This window comes from Centropristis striata, chromosome 6 (genome assembly GCF_030273125.1).
Source record: "Centropristis striata isolate RG_2023a ecotype Rhode Island chromosome 6, C.striata_1.0, whole genome shotgun sequence".
Lineage (NCBI taxonomy): Eukaryota > Metazoa > Chordata > Actinopteri > Perciformes > Serranidae > Centropristis > Centropristis striata.
This window is the reverse complement of record NC_081522.1, coordinates 38,449,473-38,471,437: the sequence shown is the minus strand read 5'-3', so window position 1 is coordinate 38,471,437 and position 21,965 is coordinate 38,449,473. Positions and strand designations below refer to the sequence as shown.

The window sequence follows — 21,965 nt, the reverse complement described above, 5'->3', positions numbered from 1 at the left end:
CAGATCAACTGAGAATAGCATGAAAATAATAATACAATATCATTATAATAGTTTACTGTATTGTATTGATACAACACTTTTTCTAGCTCAAGCAGAAAGTGTTATCCAGATTAATAGACTGAAATAATAAATAAAAAATAAAAACATAATGAGTATATCAGTAGAAATTGATAATGATATATAAGAAGAATTACTAAAATTAATACTAATTTAGCAATATTGAATTATTATAATAAATATAAAATTATTATAATATATGAATAACTTCAAAATATAATTTATTATTATATTATTTATTAATTGAAGCTCAAGCACAAAGTGCACACAGATTAAAAGACTGAAAGATAAAAATGTAAAAAACAGAAAGAATATACGTATATATATACTGATCTGAACTTAATACTGGTTTTATCAGTAGAAATTGATAAATATCATACAATTAAAAAATAAAATAAATAAATGTAATGTAATGTAAATGTACCTGGTTTAACCTCTGTGATTAACTATGATTTGCTTTCTGTCTGAAATTGTTTAAAATGACAAAATGCTCAAATTCTATTTAGTACAAAAAAAAGCTGCATCTTAATATATTTAATTTGCATTTAAATTTAAAGCTGCATTAATAGATAGTAATATTTTGTGTGACAGTGACAGCAGGAGGCTCAGGAACTCTTTGCATTCATTTATTTTACACGTTTGCTTTCTTCTCTTTTGTTACAATATTAAAAATATTTATTTCAACGCAGAAAAGGACGAAGAATCCTCCGTTTTCTTGGCATTTCTGATCCAGCCCACGGCCCGGCCCAGACCTGGACCCAGTCCCAGACTCCACATCGGGCCCAGACCAGAGCCCTGAGGAGACTCTGTGGAGGGGGCGGGGCTGGCGGTGGGCGTGGGGGGCGGAGTCAGTGGCAGGTGGTGCAGCTCGCCGTGAGAGCTGCAGGGGGCGGTCTGACTGGAGGACGGAGCGTCTCTCAGGCTGAACAGGTTCAGGTCTGACGGGAGACTCGTACTCCTGCACAGTGAGGACTCGCTGGAGGAGAACAAGGACACAAGGATTCATCTTCAGGGGGAAATATCCAGAAAAACAAACTTTTTCTGTGACTGACACACATTTGTGTATCTGAAGTGTCCAGGTTAAAAGTTTCTCCTTAAGTTCAGCCGAGTGTGATGTTTTAATACATTTATTTTAATTATAAAAATTAGATTTTAATATTTTTTTTATTTTATAACACATTTTTTAACTAAATAATCCTTGCTGTAATTTTTACTTATTTTTTTCTATAAACTTTTACTATATTTTAGCATCTGTTTTAGCTATTTCCATTTTTTAAATTTTTTTATTTTTTTTTATAAAACTTTTACTATATTTTAGCTTTTGTTTTAGCTATTTCCATTTATTTGATTTTTATTTTTTATTTTTTAATTAAAAAAAATACTATATTTTATCTTCTGTTTTAGCTATTTCCATTTATTTGATTTTTATTTTTTATTTTTTTTATAAAAAAATACTATATTTTATCTTCTGTTTTAGCTATTTCCATGTATTTGATTTTTTTATAGAATTTTTTTACTATATTTTATCTTCTGTTTAACCTTTTTCCATTTATTTGATTTGTATTTATTTATATATTTATTTATTTTTATAAAACTTTTACTATATTTTAGTTTCTGTTTTAGCTATGTACATATATTAGATTTTTATTTATTTATTTATTTATTTATTTTCATAAGACTTTTACAATATTTTAGCTTCTGTTTAACCTATTTCGATATATTAGATTTTTATTTATTTATTTATTTTCATAAAACTTTTACAATATTTTAGCTTCTGTTTTAGCCATTTCCATTTATTTGATTTTTTTCTCTCTCTTTGATTTTAAGGTTTTGTTAAATTACCTTTAAAAGTCTTTGAATGTGTTTTCCTGCCATTTGTCGTGATGCTTTTCATGCATTGTGTGAAGCGATTTGAGTTGCTGAAATGTGCTGAATAAATAAACTTGCTACTAAAATTTGCACGACACACTTCTGAACATCTGGAGAGGAGAAATAATTATTTTATTACTCTGTGTACCTGTCACGGCCCGTCCCCTGGTCCTGGTCCTGGTCCTGGCCTCCAGCCAAGCCGTACAGCCACTTCATGTTCCTCGGGACGTCTGGGATCCAGTCCACCAGTCTGAGAGGAAAAGAGACATATAAATATATATATTAATACATATATATATACAGTACATATAAATATATATGTTAAGGCAGCAGTAGAAAAAATACATGAAAAAGTGAATAAAATCAGCACTACAAGTCGGGAAAAATAATACATTGATGAATTAAATCTGACTTGAAGGAAAGCTCAAATATTCCAAATGAATAACAGTCAAAAATGAAAGTTGTCATCATGAAAAACAGACAAAAAGCTTCTGATTTTAAGGATTGTAACACATTCATATTAGTTAAAAACAGAAAGAAAGAGTGAAAGAAAGGAGAGAGGATTATTAGGGCCACCGAGCACAGGGCCAGTACTCGGGGCACTATTGTTATAGTGTGGATTTTTTCTTCTTTCTTTTCAATTTCGTCCCGCAAATTATATATCAAAATGTGCGGAATATGAATTGAAAAAAATGAATGAAAATGAAATGAAAAACTGCCCCAAATTTTGCATTGAAATGAATGGGACGGACGGAAAAAAAAGAGCGAAAAAGAACAATAATTGGAGATTTGTAAACGTCTACTTCTCCGGCATAATTTCACCTAGAGACTCCATTTGAACTTTAAACAGTAGACACAAGTCTTGTGTATCGGTGTATTAATCCAGGTTTCGATAGGTCATATAGTTTTTTATCAATCCCTGTTCAATGACCATGATCATTTTTGGAGAAATTCTGAGATTATAATGGGTGTGTATTGCACGGAATGTTCGTTTCACAGTGTGTGACATCATCGCCAGAGTGTAGAGGGAGAGAAAAAAAGTCAAAAAATAAATTTTAAAACTGCGCTCCAGGCCGCAAATTCCACTCTACAGAAATAATTTATACATAGAAACGTAGGAAAATTAGTCTTCTCACTAACAATCCTCTGGTAAAGCTGTCAGAGTTATAGTTTGGGCGTAGGACGCACAGATGCGCCACCAACACCACCAACAGCCTCATTGACTCCCATATTAAAAACGCAGGAAGATTTCTGTAGGAAAGCATATTTAACAGTTTTTCAGATCGCTCTTACAAAGCTATTTTTTCATTTTTCTTCACAAAAAAACATATGTAGCTGTTCAGGAAGAACTCAGGACGCTCAAAGTGAAGTCGGATCAATGATAGGTATTATGGTTTTGCCAAAAATGCTTTCTGTTCGAGGCCAGAAATTCCAGTCTGTCCACCTCTGGCTGCTGTCACTGTGCCATGCACACACACACACAGGTAACTTTATGTGATTTGACTTGTTGTTGGTGTGCTCCTTGTATATTATATAGTATCATAACATTACTAGTATTAATTGTTTGAATCTCATCATAGTGTACACACACCGACAGTAGCCTCCGTGGCCCTTTCAGAATTTCCCCAGAGGAAATTTTCTAGCTATTATTATTATTGGCAACTTATTTGATGTTAAATGAAAAATCTTTATTCAAACTAACCAGAGATTTCAGAGAAACGTAGCAGAGTGTAATAATTCCCTCTGAAATATAACAAAAAGACTGAAGCCTTAAAGTAAAAAGAGAGTGAAAGAAAGAAAGGAGAGAGAGAGAGAGAGAGAGAGAGAGAAAGCTTCCTGGATGTTGTGGCAGATTGCTGCAATATAACTTTAAGATTACTATCATTTAAATATCACCTTTGGTTTTATAACCATTAATTCATCAAGGTCAAAGTGTTTATCTGCAGCTTTATTGTTGCAGGTTCTGGCATCAAGAAGACAGATACACCTTGATGATGATCACAGGGAGGAAAGGTCACAAGTGTTTGGAAGCATTTAGAAATGATTAAGATGTGGGATTGAACGGAGGTAAATAAAAGCTGACTGTGTACCTCTGAGCGAGAGAGAAGGCCGACTGGACGGGCAGAGCTCGGGGCAGCTGCAGGTAGGAGGAGACGTGGGACAGAAGACCTCCAGAAGACTGAGTCTCCCTGCAGGCTGCACACAGAGCTGACACACACACACAAATACACAAATACAGCATCAGACAGACAGTGTAGTTTTAAAGCATTACATTTTTACTGTGATTACACTTCAGCTTTTCCTTCTGATCACAATGATTTTAGCTGCTCTTCAACCCCAACAAGCAGTTATTACATTTTGCTCCCTGTGGCCTTTCATTTCACTGCATTATAATATATATATATACATACATAACAAAAAACAGTTTAGTAAGAGTATTGTTTCCAGCCTCTCCTGTCCTCTCCTCTCTGCTCTGTGTAAACAGATTCTCAGTGAATATTTGTCACGTGACCGTTGGTCTTAGCAGAGTCAATCATGTCTTCAGTGTCTCTGAGGAGAATTTAATGTTTTTAACAGGATCTGCTTTATTTTAAATGACACATGTAGAATAAAGAGATTCTGACACAAATATCAACATTTAAAACAAGCTTTGGTCACTTTTTATAACAGAAAAGTCTGTAACCTGTGATCTGTTCAAGGACCGTTGGAAGGTTCAAATTCCATTGATAATGCCTGTTTTTACAGTTTCTATCTACATTAAACTGGCGATCTTTCAAAGAAAACATAAGTTTCAGGGGGTTCAGGGGGTTCAGAGGGTTCAGGGGGGTTCAGAGGGTTCGTGTCCTGTTCTCACTCTGTTCGGAGCTGAAACTGTGTCAAAGAGCTGCTCATTCAACTCTAGAAATCCTGGAGGCTGTAGTTTGGCTTTACTTTCTCTAAAATAGTATTTTATTTATTGCTGGTTTTGTGTATGCATTACATTAAAATGCATGAATGTTTCTTTTTTTCACGTATATAACATTAAACATTTCTAAAATGTCGTTATTGTCGTACAAGAAGATCAGGTTTGCAACTTTCATAATTATAAATCAGGGAAAAAAATATAAATAAATACAGAAAATAAAAAAAAATTAAAAATGTAATATTTATATATATATATGTATACACATGTATATACATATATATATATTTATATATATATATATATATACATATATACACACACACACATATATATATATATATATACATATATACACACACACATATATATATATATATATACATACATATATATATAAACTCTTTCTGGACACTCAATCACAATGTGTTAAAGCCTGCTTAAATCAAATCAAATTCAATTAAATATGTTTTATATATACATAAACAAACTTGATCTATCTACTCTCTAATTTTTATGTATATTGCAGACTGTATATTATTTATTAACTAGAAAATTTCCTCTGGGGAAATTCTGAAAGGGCCACAGGGGCTACTGGCACCTGTTCCGGCTCAGTGACAGCAGAGGTGGACAGACTGGAATTTCTGGCCTCGAACAGAAAGCATTTTTGGCAAAACCATAATACCTATCATTGATCTGACTTCACTTTGAGCGCCCTGAGTTCTTCCTGAACAGCTACATATGTTTTTTTTAAGAAAAATGGAAAAAATAGCTTTGTTAGAGTGATCTAAAAAAAGCTGTTACATCTCCCTTTTTCCGAAATCTTCCTGCATTTTTAATATGGGAGCCAATGAGGCTGTTGGTGGTGTTGGTGGATCATCTGTGCGTCCTACGCCCAAACTATAACTCTGACAGCTTTACCAGAGGATTGTGAGTGAGAAGACAAATTTTCCTACGTTTCTATGTATAAATTATTTCTGTAGAGTGGAATTTGCGACCTGGAGCGCAGTTTTCAGATTTATTTTTTGACAGTCTCTTCTCTCCCTCTACACTCTGGCGATGACATCACACACTGTGACACGAACATTCCGTGCAATACACACCCATTATAATCTCAGAATTTCTCCAAAAATGATCATTGTCATTGAACAGGGATTGATAAAAAACTATATGACCTATCGAAACGTGGATTAATACACCCATACACAAGACTTGTGTCTACTGTTTAAAGTTTAAATGGAGTCTCTAGGTGAAATTATGTGGGAGAAGTAGACGTTTAAAGATCTCCAATTATTGTTCTTTTTCGCTCATTTTTTGTTGGCCGACCCATTCACTTCAATGCAAAATTTTGGGCAGTTTTTCGCGACTTACGTTGCAAAAAATTCGTATTCTGTAGAGAAAAGTAATAGCACACCGATCCCGATCAAACCGCACGTTTTGATATATAATTTGTCCTGCAACTCTTCAAGTTGTAGGACTAGTAGCGGGACAGAATTGCGTCCGGAAGAGGAAGAAGAAGAAATCCAGAGTATAACCGTAGTGCTCGGGGCTTTGCTGTATGGGACCAGTGCTCGGTGCGATTGCCCCGAGGCCCTAATTATTGTGAGATTTGCATTGAAGTTGACCTTTGTTCTCACCCTGTTTGATGTGAACTGGGAGGTTCTCTATGAGCTGGTGATCCAGCCAGCAGTGATCCTCCTCAGGTGGTTTCACTCCGCCCCCCTCAGCTTCGTCCTGCTGATTCACCTCCACATCACAACAAGCAGCTCTGACTGGCTCCAGACTCCTCATGGGACACTCTGTGCTGATCAGATCTGTGACGGATGTTAGAAATGAAACATTTCCAGCAATAAAAAGCACTGAATAACTGCTGCTAGAATAAGAACGTCTCTTCCCACCTTCTGTTACATGAATAGTGAACAGTAATGAAGTCCTTACTGTTCTCTTGGAGGAAGCGGAGAGCATCCATGTAGCCGTTATTACAGATTTCAGCCATCGCCTGCAAAAAAAAAAACTTAAGCTAAATAAAAGCTAAATCTGCTAAATCTATAAATGATATAGCAGATGTTAATGGTCCGTTTGTGTCAAAATAAATAAGAGTTTAACCCTTTATGCCCTACTTAAATGTACTACCCTCTTGTGAACTTTTGTGGCCACACACACTAAAACTGCTATTAAATCACCATACACTGTAAAAAATAATCTGTTTTTTTAATTTATGGTAAAATACCGGCAGCTTTGGTTGCCAGAACTTCACTTTAATACTTTACTTACTTTACTTTAATTTCAGACCAGCAGAGGCAGCAGAAAGTTCTCAACAGTCACTGCAGGGTCTCAGACAAGAATCAAACAAACAAACAAACAAGGCGATGATGCATTTAAGTAAGCAGCGTTTTATTTTTGTCAATTTTAACTCCTTTACATAGTGTTATGTGGTTGGTTAATCTGTTTTAATACCATTTATTTCACCAGTTTGTTGTTTAAATGGCAGGATGCATAGATTATAATTGCAAAATACAATTAACTAATAAACATTATTGTGTTATTCTGGATTAAGCCTCTGAAACCCCCATCCCATCAGCTGGTTTACAAGTTTGTTTTCTTTGAAAGATCACCAGAAAAATGCTGTATATCGTAAAAAGAAACTGTAAAAACAGACATTATTGATGGAATTTTAACGGATCATAGGTTATGCAAGTCTCAGTAAGAAAAAGTTACTAAAACAAAGCTTAAAATGTGTATCTTTCTTTCAAAATCACTTTATTCTACATGTGACATTTAAAAATTCAACAAAAAATAAAGCGTTTGGAATAACTAGATCCTGTTAAAAACATTAAATTCTGCTCCTCCTGCGAGGAGTTCCAATCTTTACAAAGTGTCATATAGTTTTATTTAGTTTGCAATCAGATAAACAGAGGGTTGTATTTTATTCAAACTTCCTCAGGAGTAACCTGTTGATTTAGTTATTGCATGACAGATCTTCATGAGAACTATCTGCAATATCTGACAGTGACCTCCACTCTTTTTCTGCATCATCTGCTGAACATTTGTGACCTTTTAATGCTAAAGAAATGCTCCCACATACACAAAATAGTTGCATGACACAGACTTCCTTGTTTAAAGGAGTTGTGCAAGTAAGAGCAAGAAAAGGAGCTGAGTTGTTCTGCCAGGAGAACAAAACAATGGATATTATTAACATATTAACATATTCCACCAACTCAGGATTCACTGCTGCAGCACCTGGTGCAAGGTGCTCATGCAGGAAGGCTCACTGGATCTGCACAGATCTTTGTAGTTGTAAATGTAACAAATAATACAAGTAAAGCTAATAAAGTTTAATTAAATGTATGCATGTTATCCATTTTTCAGAATACATGCACTGTATATGACCTATATTAATAAACAGTCATGGAAAAACTTATTAGACCAATATAAAAACAGACATTTTCCATGATTTTCTTGATAATAACCAAAAGCATTAAGAAAACCATGGAAAATGTCTAGATTACCAAAAAAAGAAAAACAAAACGACCAAAAAAGAAACAAAATGACCAAAAAAAGAAACAAAATCACCAAAAAAAAAGAATCACAATGACCAAAAAAAAGAATCAAAATCACCAAAAAAAGAAACAAAAGGACCAATAAAGAAACTAAATGACCAAAAAAACAAAATCACCAAAAAAGAAACTAAATTACCAAAAAAGGGAACAAAATCACCAAAAAAGAAACTAAATTACCAAAAAAGGGAACAAAATCACCAAAAAAGAAACTAAATTCCCAAAAAAGGGAACAAAATCACCAAAAAAGAAACTAAATTACCAAAAAAGGGAACAAAATCACCAAAAAAGAAACCAAATTACCAAAAAAAAGAAACTAAATTACCAAAAAAGGAACAAAATGTCTAGATATCAGTGACAAAAAGTGAGAAATGTTCCATTAGGAAGAAGTGCGTCAGGTGTTTGTGTCTCACCTGTGGCGGCGGGGGGAAGAAGGTGCTGGTGACCCGGTACATGTTCTCAGAGTTCACCTGGATGCTGACGTTGTTGAAGCGGACCTGGTGGAAGTTGAGCACGCTGCCGCGGGGGCAAAGGTCGCTCTCCCCGGCGTACGCCGACACCGTGGTGGTGTTCCTCTGCTGGCTCTGAGGGAGGTTGTCGCTGGCCGCTCCGTCCACATAATGCTGAGGGAGACCAGCAACAACCACCACAATCAACACTCTACCACATATTATACACAGTTTTCATTATATAAAAATTATAAATACAACCCCTGTATATTAGAATGCAGTTAAATCAAATAAATAAAACTATATAACACTTTGTGTCTGTGTCAACTCTAGAAAGGCTGTAGTTTGTTATTTTTTTCTGTAAAATATTTTTTCTTGCAGGGATTTATATTTCATATTATACAAGAAAAAGATTATAAGCAATACAACAAGATCAGGTTTGCAAGTTTAATAACAATGTTATAAATTTAGGAAAAAATACTAACAATTACAAAAAATAAGGGGGAAAAATACTGACAATTACAATTATTGTATGTTAAAGACTGATTAGATTAAATTAAATATGTTTTATATATACATAAACGTATTTCATGTATGAATTGTTGTGACACTGACTCACCACGCCGCGGTACGTCGGAGGAATCACGCCGCAGTAGAACGGGACGAAGCAGCTGCACACCAGAGCCTGAAGAGATTACTGCACATTATTTATAGAAACAGAAACTACACGTGTAGCCAAGACACTTCTGAAGAAAAGGAGTTCTGCTGAAAAACACAGAATGAATCAGTCACTTCTGGAGAAAATCCTCCTCCAGTTCTGTCAAAGAGCCTCAAACATTCCTCCTCTAACCCTCCTGGGCTCCTATTTGACCCAAAATCATCTTCATCATACCATTAATAAAGGTTCACTTCCATAGAATTGCTTGAAATTTTCAGCATATGTCCCCCCCCTGTTTTATACATTTTTATAATAATTACAGAAAATAAGGGGGAAAAATACTGAAAATTACATTTAAAATCGCAATAAAACAATATAAAAATACTTTTTCTGGACACTCAATTACAATTATTGTATGTTAAAGACTGATTAGATTAAATTAAATATGTTTTATATACACATAAACAAACTTGATTAATCTACTCTCTCATTTAATGTATATTGCAGAATGTATTTTATGTATACATTTTTGAAAAATGTAAAATTGTAAAAATAAAAATACAAAAAAAATACTTAAAAATTACATTTAAAATTGAAATAAAATATATATATAAAAGTTTAAAAAATACTTTTTCTGGACACTCAATCACAATGTGTAGAAGTATGCTTAAATTAAATTAAATTAAAGATGTTTTATATGTACATAAACTTGATTAATCTACTCTCTTATAGTGAAATAATAATTTCTTGATGGGAATGCACAAAGTAAGTAATGTCAACTTTTAGTGAAACTCGTTTTGAAAACATTGTTCATTTTTGGATGTCAGCAAAAATAAAAAAAAAGAATCACACCCATGACATCAGACTGGTTTTAGGACATGTAGAAAAAAAACATTAACAACTTTTTATTTTCACATTTTAAAGGAACTCATGACCAACACATTGATATTTAATTTTCATATTTTTTTTTCATTATTATTGGTCAATTTTAGTCAAATATACAAAATTAGGCCTCGTTTTCAAGTTTGACTATGTGTGCATGGATGTGTGTGTGTGTGTGTGTGTGTGTGTGTGTGTGTGTGTGTGCTTGTGTGCTTGTGAGTGTGTGTGTGTGTGTGTGTGTGTGTGTGTGCGTGTGCGTGTGTTTGTGAGCATGCACTGCAAATTATTAGTTTCTTACCAAGATAAAAAAAAACAACAACTTAGATTTAGAAGTGTTAGATAATTTATCTTGTTTTAAGAGTTAATTTCTTATTTTAAGCGTTCAACATGTTTATTTCTAGATTTAACAATCTTAATTTTTAATAAATCTTGTCAAGGTAAATTATCTGTCCATGCAGCAAGATCATTTCCCTCAGATTTACTGTTTTTATCTCATTTTTAGACAGACATTTTTTGCAGTCTGTGCATGTGTCTTTGTATGCATAATGGACAATTATAGAAACACAAAGTCCATGTGCAGCTAAAACACTTCTGAAGAAAATCAGTTCTCCTGAAAAACACAAAATGAATCAGTTAGTTCTGCAGAAAATCCTCCTCCAGTTCTGTCAAAGAGCCTCAAACATTCCTCCAACACTCCTTTAACTTATGATCACATCTGTCCAGTCAGCATTTTCACAATCTAACATGTCATCATATCTAATTATTTTCACCATTGATGTTGACTATGAAGACAGTATGTGGGGTTATAAACTCCAATCCAATCCACTTTTTTATAGCAGGATTTTAGCGTTTAGTGCTGCACAAAAGATAAACACAATAAATAGATAACACAATAAATAGATAACACAATAAAGCACAATAAAAAAGATATGTACTCTGTAAAAAAGGTGTGTCTAAAAACCAGATAAAACAGTAAATCTGAGGGAAATGATCTTGCTGCATGGACAGATAATTTACCTTGACAAGATTTCTTAAATTAAGATTATTAAATCTAGAAATCAGCATGTTGAACGCTTAAAATAAGAAACTAACTCTAAAAACAAGATAAAATATGTAACACTTATAATTCTAAATGTTTTTTTTTTATCTTAGTAAGAAACAAATAATCATCAGGTCACTCTGCTCGGGCCAGTTCATCACTGCTGGCAGCTTTAATTTATCTGGTTTTAAGAGTTAATTTCTTATTTTAAGGAACATTTTTTACAGTTTTTCTGACAATTTTTTTCAGTTTTTCAGAGTATTTTTTCTGTTTTTCGTAGTATTTTTTTTCTGTTTTTCTGACCTTTTTTTTTTTGTTTTTCAGAGTATTTTTCTGTTTTTCGTAGTAATTTTTTCCTGTTTTTCTGTAAATTTTTTCTGTTTTTCTGACAATTTTTTCCTGTTTTTCTGACTCATTTTTTCCCCTGTTTTTCTGACTTTTTCTTTTTTTCTGACTATTTTTTTCTCTTTTTATTAAATCTAGAAATAAGCATGTTGAACACTTAAAATAAGAAATAACTCTTAAAACAAGATAAATTATCTAACACTTCTAAATCTAAAGTTTTTAGTTTTTTTATCTTGGTAAGAAACAAATAATCATCAGGTCACTCTGCTCGGGCCAGTTCATCACTGCTGGCAGCTTTAATTTATCTGGTTTTAAGAGTTAATTCTTATTTTAAGGACATTTTTTTTCTGTTTTTCTGACAATTTTTTTCTGTTTTTCAGAGTATTTTTTTCCTGTTTTTCTCAGAGATCATTTCCCTCAGATTTACTGTTTTTATCTGGTTTTAAGACACTTTTTTGCAGTGTAGACACTAGAACGACAAAATACAGTAAGATAAAATAAACTCTACCTCGATGAGCTCGTCTCTGCTGTTGAACTCTGACACCAGAACGTTCTTCCCGTCAGGAACTCTGGTCAGAGACACGCAGAGCTTCCCCGAGGCTCGGAGGTGAGCGTCCTCAGGGAGACAGGCCTGCAGGGAGTCCTGCACGATCTGGATCAGGTTGTAAGTCGGGTGCAGGGGCCCCAGTTTGTGCTTCCGGGCCTCTTTGGCCATGAACATCAAATCGGCGCAGCATTTCTCTGCACAGAGCAACACAGTTAATATGATGCATGAGTGGTGGAAACATGCACATCAACATACATGAAGTGGAAGCTGCAGGAGCTTCTGCATGTTTAGAAGCTCAGCGAAACTCAGTCAGAGATAATGGAGAAAATGGAGTTTTCTTCAATTTCTTGTTCATTTTAATGCCTGGTACAACTAAAGGTACATTTGTTTGGACAAATATAATGAAAACAACAAATATAGCTGATAAGAGTTTAATTTAAGAGCTGATATCTAGACATTTAACATGGTTTTATTGATAATAACCAAAATCATTATCAATTGTGTCTTTTTAATGGTCATTATACATCTTTTTTGGTCATTTTGTTTATTTTTTTGGTCAATTAATTGTTGTTTTCTTCAATGCATTTTAATGTCTGGTACAACTAAAGGTACATTTGTTTGGGCAAATATAATGATAACAACAAAAATAGCTGAAAATAGTTTAATTTAAGAGCTGATATCTAGACATTTTCCTTTTTTTCTTCTGAATAATAACCAAAATCATGATCAATAAAACCCTGTTAAATGTCTAGATATCAGCTCTTAAATTAAACTCTTATCAGCTATTTTTGTTGTTGTCATTATATTTGTCCAAACAAATGTACCTTTAGTTGTACCAGACATTAAAATGCAAGAAAGCAAGGAGAAAACAAGGGTGGTCGAATCATATTTTCCATGACTGTATTTTTGGTTGTTTTGTGTCTTTATTGATCATTTTTACATCTACAGTCATGGAAACATAACCAAAATCATATCAATAAAACCATGTTAAATGTCTAGATATCAGCTCTTAAATTAAACTCTTATCAGCTTTTTTTGTTGTTGTCATTATATTTGTCCAAACAAATGTTCCTTATTATTTGGTACAGTTCTATTCAATCTGACATTGTGTTAATTTATGCATCTAGCAGATGCTCCTGTAACCTCTGCTGCCTTTGGGTTGAACTGTTGCACTGCTGGAATACTTTTTTTATATTTATGAAAAGGTGCTGAGTTGTTATGGTGGTGTATATGAGTAAAAAGTCAATAAAAACAGTGTAAAAAGAAAAGAATGTAGCCTTTGTAAATATACATAAATGGTGCTGAGAGTGACATGAAGTGAAAGTTGTGAATTCATCAGAGAATAAAAACACTTTGATGCATTATATTTATGCCGAATTACATGATAAATGACAGTGATTTAATAGCATCTTGAAATGTCTTTAATTAAACCAGCACGTTTTCTAATTAGCGTCATATCGTTAAAATGACGGATTTTTGAATGGAGTTTGGCGCGGAGCTCACCCAGAGGGATCCCCACAGTGAGGACAGCAGCCATCAGAGCTCCTGCAGAGGAGCCGCAGATCGAGGAGGCGTCCTGGATGAAGCGAGGGAACTTCTCCAGGATGCAGCTGCAGGCTCCCACATAGTAGATCCCCATAAAACCACATCCTGCAAAGGAGATGCTCCACTCAGTCTGCAGGTCCAACATCTCCTCAGCTGCAGCAGCAGGACTTCATGAAACTGTCAAATCAACCTCAGGAACTGAACTTGTGAAGTTGTTGAAATTAAAAGTGTGTGGATCAATGTTGGCAAACTCCACATCACCTGCCCACAGCATCCAAAGGTGACAAGATAACCAACTGTTGCGTAATTTACTGCAATTAGGGAAGTCTCTGCTCATTGGCTGCAGAATGTCACATGACAGCAGAGCGAGCAGGCAGCCGATGCAACAAAGTTGGTCTAAAAGTTGCTCCTGAGTTGCTGCACAGAGTGTTATTAAACCCTGAGGCTCTTTTTTAGACAGATCTTTTTTAAAATGAGCATCCCGGTGGTGGACTTCAGCGCCTTCAGCCTCAGTGAGCAAAATGTTTCAGACGAGCAGCTGCAGAAGCTGAGCAGAGAACTGAAAACAGCTTTTACAGAAGTTGGCTTCGTTTTCCTGAAGAACACTGGGATCAGGCAGGAGGAGGTGGGTTTGTTCACTTTGTTGCATGCTGGAAAAAGTTTTCAGACCACTTTTATTTCTCTAAAGTAGCAATATTAATAGTAGTGCTGCAGGTTAAAGTCATGCATTATAAACATTACTGCAGGAAAAGTGTTTTCAGTCAGATTTCAAGTCAGAAAAGTGGGATAAAAGTCAGTTTTTTAGTGTTATATGTCAAGTTTTTTGGGTTAATATTACTGCTGCATTCTGTTTATGTTGTATATTGCTTTATTATAATATACACTGTAAAAAATAAAGTCTGGCAGCAAAAGTTGCCAAAAACTTACCATCAAATAACAGTAAACAGCGGTAAATTATTTTCCAGATAATTTATTTAAAAATACAGATAATTTACAGTTAATATATGTATTTTAATAAATAAAAGCTTTATATATGTATACTTTATTATGACTGTAAGTATTGCTGCCAGAATACCCTTTTTTATTTTTTTATTTTTTTACATTAAGTTTAACGTTTTACTATTTGCTTTTTTTTGCTTTACACAATTATCAAATGGTGCTTATTGTTCAATGGAAATATGGTGTTAAAGTGCATTTTCTGCCAAACATATTACACATTTTATACTATTTATTCATAGTTTAATTTACAATTTAATTACAGTTGACATGTTTAGAGATAGTTTATGAACTGAAAAAAATAAAATATATATAAATAATATATAATGTTTTAAATATATATACATATATATTATTTATATATAAATTATATATATATTAATAATTAAAAATAGTAAATATGTATATATATTTTTTTTTAATTCAGTTCAAAATTTTAATAAACGCGCCTTTTTTTCTTTACATAATTATCAAATGGTGAATATTGCTCAAGGGAATATTAATATATTTTATTTATTTATTTCAGTTTCAATGAATAAATAATATAAAATGGGTAATATCTATCTTTGGCAGAAAATGTACTTTAACAGCCTATTTTCTTGGAATTAAATGAATAAAAAATGACTGAATTAAGTTGCTCTAATCTATCTGTACTTCATTAAAATGTGTGTGTGTGTGTGTGTGTGTGTGTGTGTGTGTGTACAGGTGGACCGTGTTCTGGAGCTCTCCAAACTTTTCTTCCTGCAGCCTGAAGAAGAGAAACGACCGTTCAGCAGGAAAAGTTTCTCTGTCAATGCGAACCACGGCTGGGTTTCCATGGAGACGGAGAGGTAGAGAGCAGAAAACACACACACACACACACACACACACACACACACACACACACACACACACACACACTTCTGATCTTCTTCACACAGCGACTCATGTCACTGGTCCGTGTTTCAGGTTGAACCCTCGTCGACCAGGAGACCTGAAGGAGGCGTTCAATGTCTCCTCGTTTCATCCCGACATCGTAAGACTCACTATCACACTTTAACAGACTTTGAGCTCTTTAACAGACTTTATTCTGCAGCCGGCTGGAGCTCAAAGTACAACTTACACCACCGCTGGTTTATTTACAGGCTGATTCAGAAACACTTTGACATATTTAGGAACAGTTTCAGAGTCAAATCTGGTCCAAGATTATTATAGTTAACGAAAACTAACGAAATAACGTAAACTAGAATTGAAAAAACATTTCCGTTAACTGAAATAAAAATAAAAAACAAGAGTTTTTATATATAACCATAACTAACTGAAACTGTATTTTGTGGTTACAAAACTAACTAAAACTAACTAAAATTATAGTGAAAATGTCCTTCGTTTTCTTCTTTGTCAACTTTTTTCATACGTAAACCTTTTTGGTTGATATGAAATCTATTTCATCTATCTGGTTTTATGACTTAATAAACTTATTGGGGCTGAGATGGATCAGACAAAGGAAATAAAGGAAACATTTATTGTGACGTTTTTTAATGTGGCACCCAACAAATACCCCATTACAAAACAACTAACACTAATAAAAACTAAACTAAAACTAAGCATTTTCCAAAAAATAAAAACGTATTAAAACTAGCAAACTCACTCTAAAAACTCATGAAAACGAACTGAATTTGAAAACAAAAAATCACAACGAAATGAAAACTAAAACTAATGAAAATCTAAAACTCTTATAACCTTGGTCCTGCTCATGTTGTTCAGCTGATGTTTGTGTCAGACTCTGACTTTTCCCCTCCTGCTGCTGCAGAAATGGCCCTCAGGGCCCCTCAAAGACTTCCAGCAGACCCAGACGGGGTTCTTCCAGCACTGCCAGGAGCTGAGTCTGCGGGTGCTCCGGGTGATGGCCCTCAGCCTGGGTCTGGACCCCGAGGTGTTCCTGGGGGCCCACCGCCTCATCGGGAGTAGGTGAACTCGCCGTAACGTTTACGCTGAGTCAGAATCAGCTGATGTGTGTCAACACGGAGCCTTTGTCTGTCTGCTGAAGCTCTTTATTCACTTTATTCTCACACATTCACTACATTATATTCTGCTGAGCAGTTGGATGTTGGGAAATATATTGAGGAAACCTTTAAAATTAAATGATCTGACTCCAACACAAAATCCTCACCTATTTCTCTGCCTCCCTGATAACACATAGGAGTTCAGATCATGAAGGCTGGACCAAGTCTATTTTCCCTGAACCCTTTTTTATAACCTGACACAAGTTTTCTAAGAATGTAGGTAGATCTCCTCCAGAAGTCGCCTCCTTTCGATCTGCTGATTTGTCAGTTTATCCAACACATGGGCACGTCAAGTCACCAAGCAGAGAAGTCATGTGTCTTTCTGCTCAGCACATCATGTCTGTGACCTGACCTGCAACAAACTTTCAAATCACAAACTCCTGCCTTGATATGACCTGATATTATATATATTACTGGAGACACAGGTTTTGCAACAAACAATATCCACATAAAAATATCATTTTGTGATAATAGAATCTTATGCAGATGGAGTAACTGTATTTAGTTTAATCATAGTTTAACAACAATATTAGCACATGAGCAATGTAGCAAAGCAGCTTGCATGATTAATCTATAAATGCACAGACGGGGTACATGCACAGTTAGTGAATTACGCACGCATGGATAGTGACAACAGAGACAGAATGACAGATTATTCTAACACGGAAATAATCAGATCTAATTAAAAAATATATATATATTTTAAAGCGGAAAAGCATGTTAAATGCAAAGAGGACACCACAGAACCTCTTTATATTGAAAGAGGTTCTGTGGTGTGATTATTTCCGTGTTAGAATAACCCTCCGACAGCCTGTAGGTCTCTTCTTGTTCTTCTACCACAGGAAACCATAACTCTCAGTACAGTGCTGAGTCTGTGGCCCAGTGTGAACCAGTGAATCTAACATCAGGTCTGGTGTCTCCTCAGCGGACCAGAACGGGACCACTCTGAGGACTCTCTACTACCCAGCAGTGAACCACGACTCGGTGAAGGACGGTCAGCTGAGATGTGGAGAACATTCAGACTACGGCAGCATCACGCTGCTCTTCAGCTTCTCAGAAGGTCTGCAGGTAACTACAGGTCCTCTTAGAGTCAACAGGTCCTCTTAGAGTCCAACAGGTCCTCTTAGAGTCCTACAGGTCCTCTTAGAGTCCAACAGGTCCTCTTAGAGTCAACAGGTCCTCTTAGAGTCCAGGGTTATCAGTTCACCTACAGGTCCTCTGACGGTGCGTTCAGACCGGACGCGTAGCGAATATTTCGCGCGACAAGATTACATACAAAGTCAATGCAAACACGCGAATAGACGCGAATTTTTGCCGGCGGCGCGAATCGCGGGTTTCGCGCGACACGAATGCCGCGATTGACGCGAATTTCGCGGCGCGAATGAAACAACGCGAATTCGCGTGAGTTCAATAAATTCAACTTTGGCGAAATATTCGCGTGACGCTGTGTCGGGACAGCCTATCAGCGTTGAGATTCTGGACGACAGTGTCCGAGATACATACATGAGAGAGAGGAGAAAAGAGGCAGGAAGGAGGAGTGGGTCGGCAGGAGGGACAGGAAAAAGGTGGAAGTACTCTGCGGTCCTCTCTCCGTGCTGAGTGCACCTCCGGATGATGTCACTCACCCAGACACGACGGCAGAGCAGGTACAGGGACGCTATGCTTGTAATGTCAGCCATGGTTGATGACAGAATGAAATGGAGGCAATTATTTGGCGCTAAGTAGTCTCTTGGGCGAAAATTCGCGTCGCGTTACTCGCGCGAGTGACGCGAATAAAATTCAATTCCCTCGCGTATCAATTCGCGCGAGTAACGCGACGCGAATATTCGCTACGCGTCCGGTCTGAACGCACTGTTACTCTTACTTCTAACTGTGCACAAAGTCAGCAGCTGATCATAAATAAACCAGCATGGCTAATTATGCACAGCGTCTCCGCTGATCATAAACATGGTAATCGTGAATTAACCAGCATCACTAACTGTGCACAGAGTGTCTGGTGCTTGTTGTAAACAAACAGAGATCGCTAAGTGAACACCTCCTGCAGCAGCAGCACATACACACTGTACTGCTACAGAGGTAACTGTTAGCCTGTTAGCACATACACACTGTACTGCTACAGAGCTAACTGTTAGCCTGTTAGAACATACACACTGTACTGCTACAGAGCTAACTGTTAGCCTGTTAGCACATACACACTGTACTGCTACAGAGGTAACTGTTAGCCTGTTAGCACATACACACTGTACTGCTACAGAGCTAACTGTTAGCCTGTTAGCACATACACACTGTACTGCTACAGAGCTAACTGTTAGCCTGTTAGCACATACACACTGTACTGCTACAGAGCTAACTGTTAGCCTGTTAGCACATACACACTGTACTGCTACAGAGCTAACTGTTAGCCTGTTAGCACATACACACTGTACTGCTACAGAGCTAACTGTTAGCCTGTTAGCACATACACACTGTACTGCTACAGAGCTAACTGTTAGCCTGTTAGCACATACACACTGTACTGCTACAGAGCTAACTGTTAGCCTGTTAGCACATACACACTGTACAGCTACAGAGCTAACTGTTAGCCTGTTAGCACATACACACTGTACTGCTACAGAGCTAACTGTTAGCCTGTTAGCACATACACACTGTACTGCTACAGAGCTGCTCGGTAGTGGAAACAGCCCTAAAGCATGATGGGAAAAATAGCATGGTAGGAAGAAAATGCTAAAAGAAGAGAGACTAAAAACTCTTAACACTCGTCTTTAGATGTGAGCTGATAGTTTTCCATGAGTCTTTTCCAAACCTTCTGATGTGTCTGTAGCATTAGAGACGAGGTTTATCAGACAGAATAATGTTTCTGTTGGTGTTTAATCGCTCCGACTCTTCCAGGTTCGGCGGCGTTCCGGTGAGTTCGTGTCGGCGCCCGTCGTCCCCGGCGCCGTCCTCATCAACGTGGCCGACCTGATGCAGCGCTGGACCAGCGACCGCTTCGTCTCCGTGGTCAGTAAAGAAACTTTTATTTTATAGATTTATATCAGCTGATCTTTTATTTTACAGCCGGACACTTTCCACGTTTTGGCTGTGAAGTTACAGTGCTGACTATAATTGGTTAAATTTAGTTTCTGCAGGTTGTTTCAGTGCACTGCTAAATATTTCATTTAATATATTTTGGTCTATTTTTTATATATATAAATTGAATATTTATTTTTAGTAGATTTCACCAGGTTGTCGGAGTGCACTTAGGGCAGAGTTGATCTATTTTTTTTGTTCTTATTTAATTTTATTGATATAAATGTGAATATACAATACAAATTATTTTTCTTTTCTTTTTTCTTTTAATTATATATTAATTTAATTTTGTTTTGTATATTATTCATATTAATAAGATTAATCAAAATTTCAGTTTTCAAGTTCAAGAAAAAACATTGTTAAAATGACATTTTAAAAGAAAAAAGTTTAATAAATGCATTGCAGGTGTTTATGAAGTTAATGAGTAATCATGTTAAATAATTATCTTAACCACGGTATTATGAAATTACAACACAAATTTAACATTGAACACAAAAAAAGAATACATTTATAATTATTAAAACATAGAACCATATACCCTATTAGTATAGCCAGTCAGAAGGTGCAGTAGGATGGATTAAAGGAGAATAATAATAATTTTATATATTTGTATGTGTGCCGTCAGCTCCACAGGGTTTTGGTGCCCCCTGCTGGCGACAGCAGCACCCGACAGTCTCTGGCGTTCTTCGTTCAGCCGGACGACGAAGCTGTGATCAGCTGCTGCGACGGATCCAACAAATACCCTCCAGTGACGGGAGGAGGGTACCTCAACGAGCGATTCAACCAGTCCTACGGACAGAGCTGAGCCTCCATCTTAATAATACACACCAGGACGCTTTTTATCAGCTTTTACTTCTGTCAAAATGATCATTTAGGTCTCACGCTGCTTTCACATTATGATGATTGTGTGATTTAACCCTCAAGGCCTCTTTAAAATTACCTTTCACTTTACACCTTAAGGTCCCGAAACGGTCCCTAAATAAATAAATAAATAAATAAATATAAAAAATGTTTTTCACTTTCACCACATAGATTTATTAGGTATTCATGTGAAAAGCATTATATTATGTCAGGATTACAGTGTATCGAAATTATGTGTTTATAATGGGAGTCAATGGGACCAAAACAGGCCTTCACCCTTTGGAGTTTGGGGCTGTTTTGTTGGTTTTTGACTCCTTTTCATTCTGCCTGTATATAAACCATTTAAACATCTTAACCATCACTTGTTGGTATCATTGTTTTCAGCACAACTTCACCTTCTATTATTTTTTTCATTTTACTTACTGGATCAACATTTTGAACACACAAAAAAACACAAAAATAACACATAAGAAACAAAAAACACAAACACATTAAAAACACAAATTTAAAAAAACACACCAAAAGCACACAAAAAAAAAAAACACAAAAAATTACAAAAACACAAACATAACACATAAAAAACTGCAAAAACACACAAAAAAATTACAAAAAACACAAAAACAAATTTCAAAAAAACAACACAAAAACACTAAAAACACAAACATGAAAACACAATTACAAAAAAAACAAACACATGAAAACACACACAAAAAAAACACAAAAACACACTAAGAAATTACAAAAAAAGTAAACAAAAGATTGCATCATGTTACTCCACTTGGTCGAGTTTTTTTTTTTTTTTACCTTTGATGCATTAGATTAGACATGTAAACTTGTGTAAAAGCCAAAACTTTAGAGTTCAGCTGACAGCAGGAAACATGCTGCTGAACGTTTTTATGTTGTGACGTCATGAAGAAGTCGAGCTCCGGAGCTTTCATGGACTCCAGAGGGTTAAACACTGGCCAGGTTTCATACAATTAGCCTTTAAACTGACCGATATATTGAGAATCAAAACCATAAAACTAGCTGAATGTACATGTTTGGTCCCTAAGGGCCCTCGAGGGTTAAAGAAGAGACTCAAAGCTGCAAGCTCATTCATTTTAATGTCCACATTCAAACCTTTTACAACAGTTTCATGACTCTCTCA

General features: G+C 35.6%; 2 protein-coding genes across 2 annotated transcripts; one reads left to right on the top strand and one right to left on the bottom strand.

Moving 5' to 3' along the window:
* Positions 1 to 681: 681 nt before the first annotated feature.
* LOC131973359 (patatin-like phospholipase domain-containing protein 2) lies at positions 682 to 14,148 on the bottom strand. Its single transcript, XM_059335340.1, has 9 exons — positions 13,809 to 14,148; positions 12,267 to 12,499; positions 9,454 to 9,519; positions 8,799 to 9,008; positions 6,767 to 6,827; positions 6,466 to 6,642; positions 4,017 to 4,134; positions 2,075 to 2,176; positions 682 to 1,033 (listed from the first exon to the last, which is right to left on the bottom strand). The coding sequence occupies exons 1-9, from the start codon at positions 13,993 to 13,995 to the stop codon at positions 733 to 735; spliced, it is 1,455 nt and encodes a 484-aa protein (XP_059191323.1). The 5' UTR covers positions 13,996 to 14,148; the 3' UTR covers positions 682 to 732.
* Positions 14,149 to 14,151: 3 nt separating this feature from the next.
* On the top strand, positions 14,152 to 21,171 carry si:dkey-10o6.2 (uncharacterized protein LOC100124608 homolog). Its single transcript, XM_059335357.1, has 7 exons — positions 14,152 to 14,475; positions 15,552 to 15,676; positions 15,795 to 15,861; positions 16,636 to 16,789; positions 17,814 to 17,956; positions 19,778 to 19,888; positions 20,583 to 21,171. Exons 1-7 carry the CDS (start codon positions 14,323 to 14,325, stop codon positions 20,760 to 20,762), a joined length of 933 nt encoding a protein of 310 aa, XP_059191340.1. The 5' UTR covers positions 14,152 to 14,322; the 3' UTR covers positions 20,763 to 21,171.
* Positions 21,172 to 21,965: the final 794 nt, after the last annotated feature.

Excerpts from the sequence above, each read along its gene's own strand:
- LOC131973359 (XM_059335340.1), bottom strand. The coding sequence starts at position 13,995 with ATGTTGGACCTGCAGACTGAGTGGAGCATCTCCTTTGCAGGATGTGGT. Across the intron at positions 6,643-6,766 it reads CCGCTTCCTCCAAGAGAACA|ATCTGATCAGCACAGAGTGT; the intron begins GTAAGGACTTCA and ends CATCCGTCACAG. Across the intron at positions 1,034-2,074 it reads CAGGGGACGGGCCGTGACAG|CGAGTCCTCACTGTGCAGGA; the intron begins GTACACAGAGTA and ends GTTCTCCTCCAG.
- si:dkey-10o6.2 (XM_059335357.1), top strand. The coding sequence starts at position 14,323 with ATGAGCATCCCGGTGGTGGACTTCAGCGCCTTCAGCCTCAGTGAGCAA. Across the intron at positions 15,862-16,635 it reads CCTCGTTTCATCCCGACATC|AAATGGCCCTCAGGGCCCCT; the intron begins GTAAGACTCACT and ends CTGCTGCTGCAG. Across the intron at positions 17,957-19,777 it reads GCTTCTCAGAAGGTCTGCAG|GTTCGGCGGCGTTCCGGTGA; the intron begins GTAACTACAGGT and ends CGACTCTTCCAG.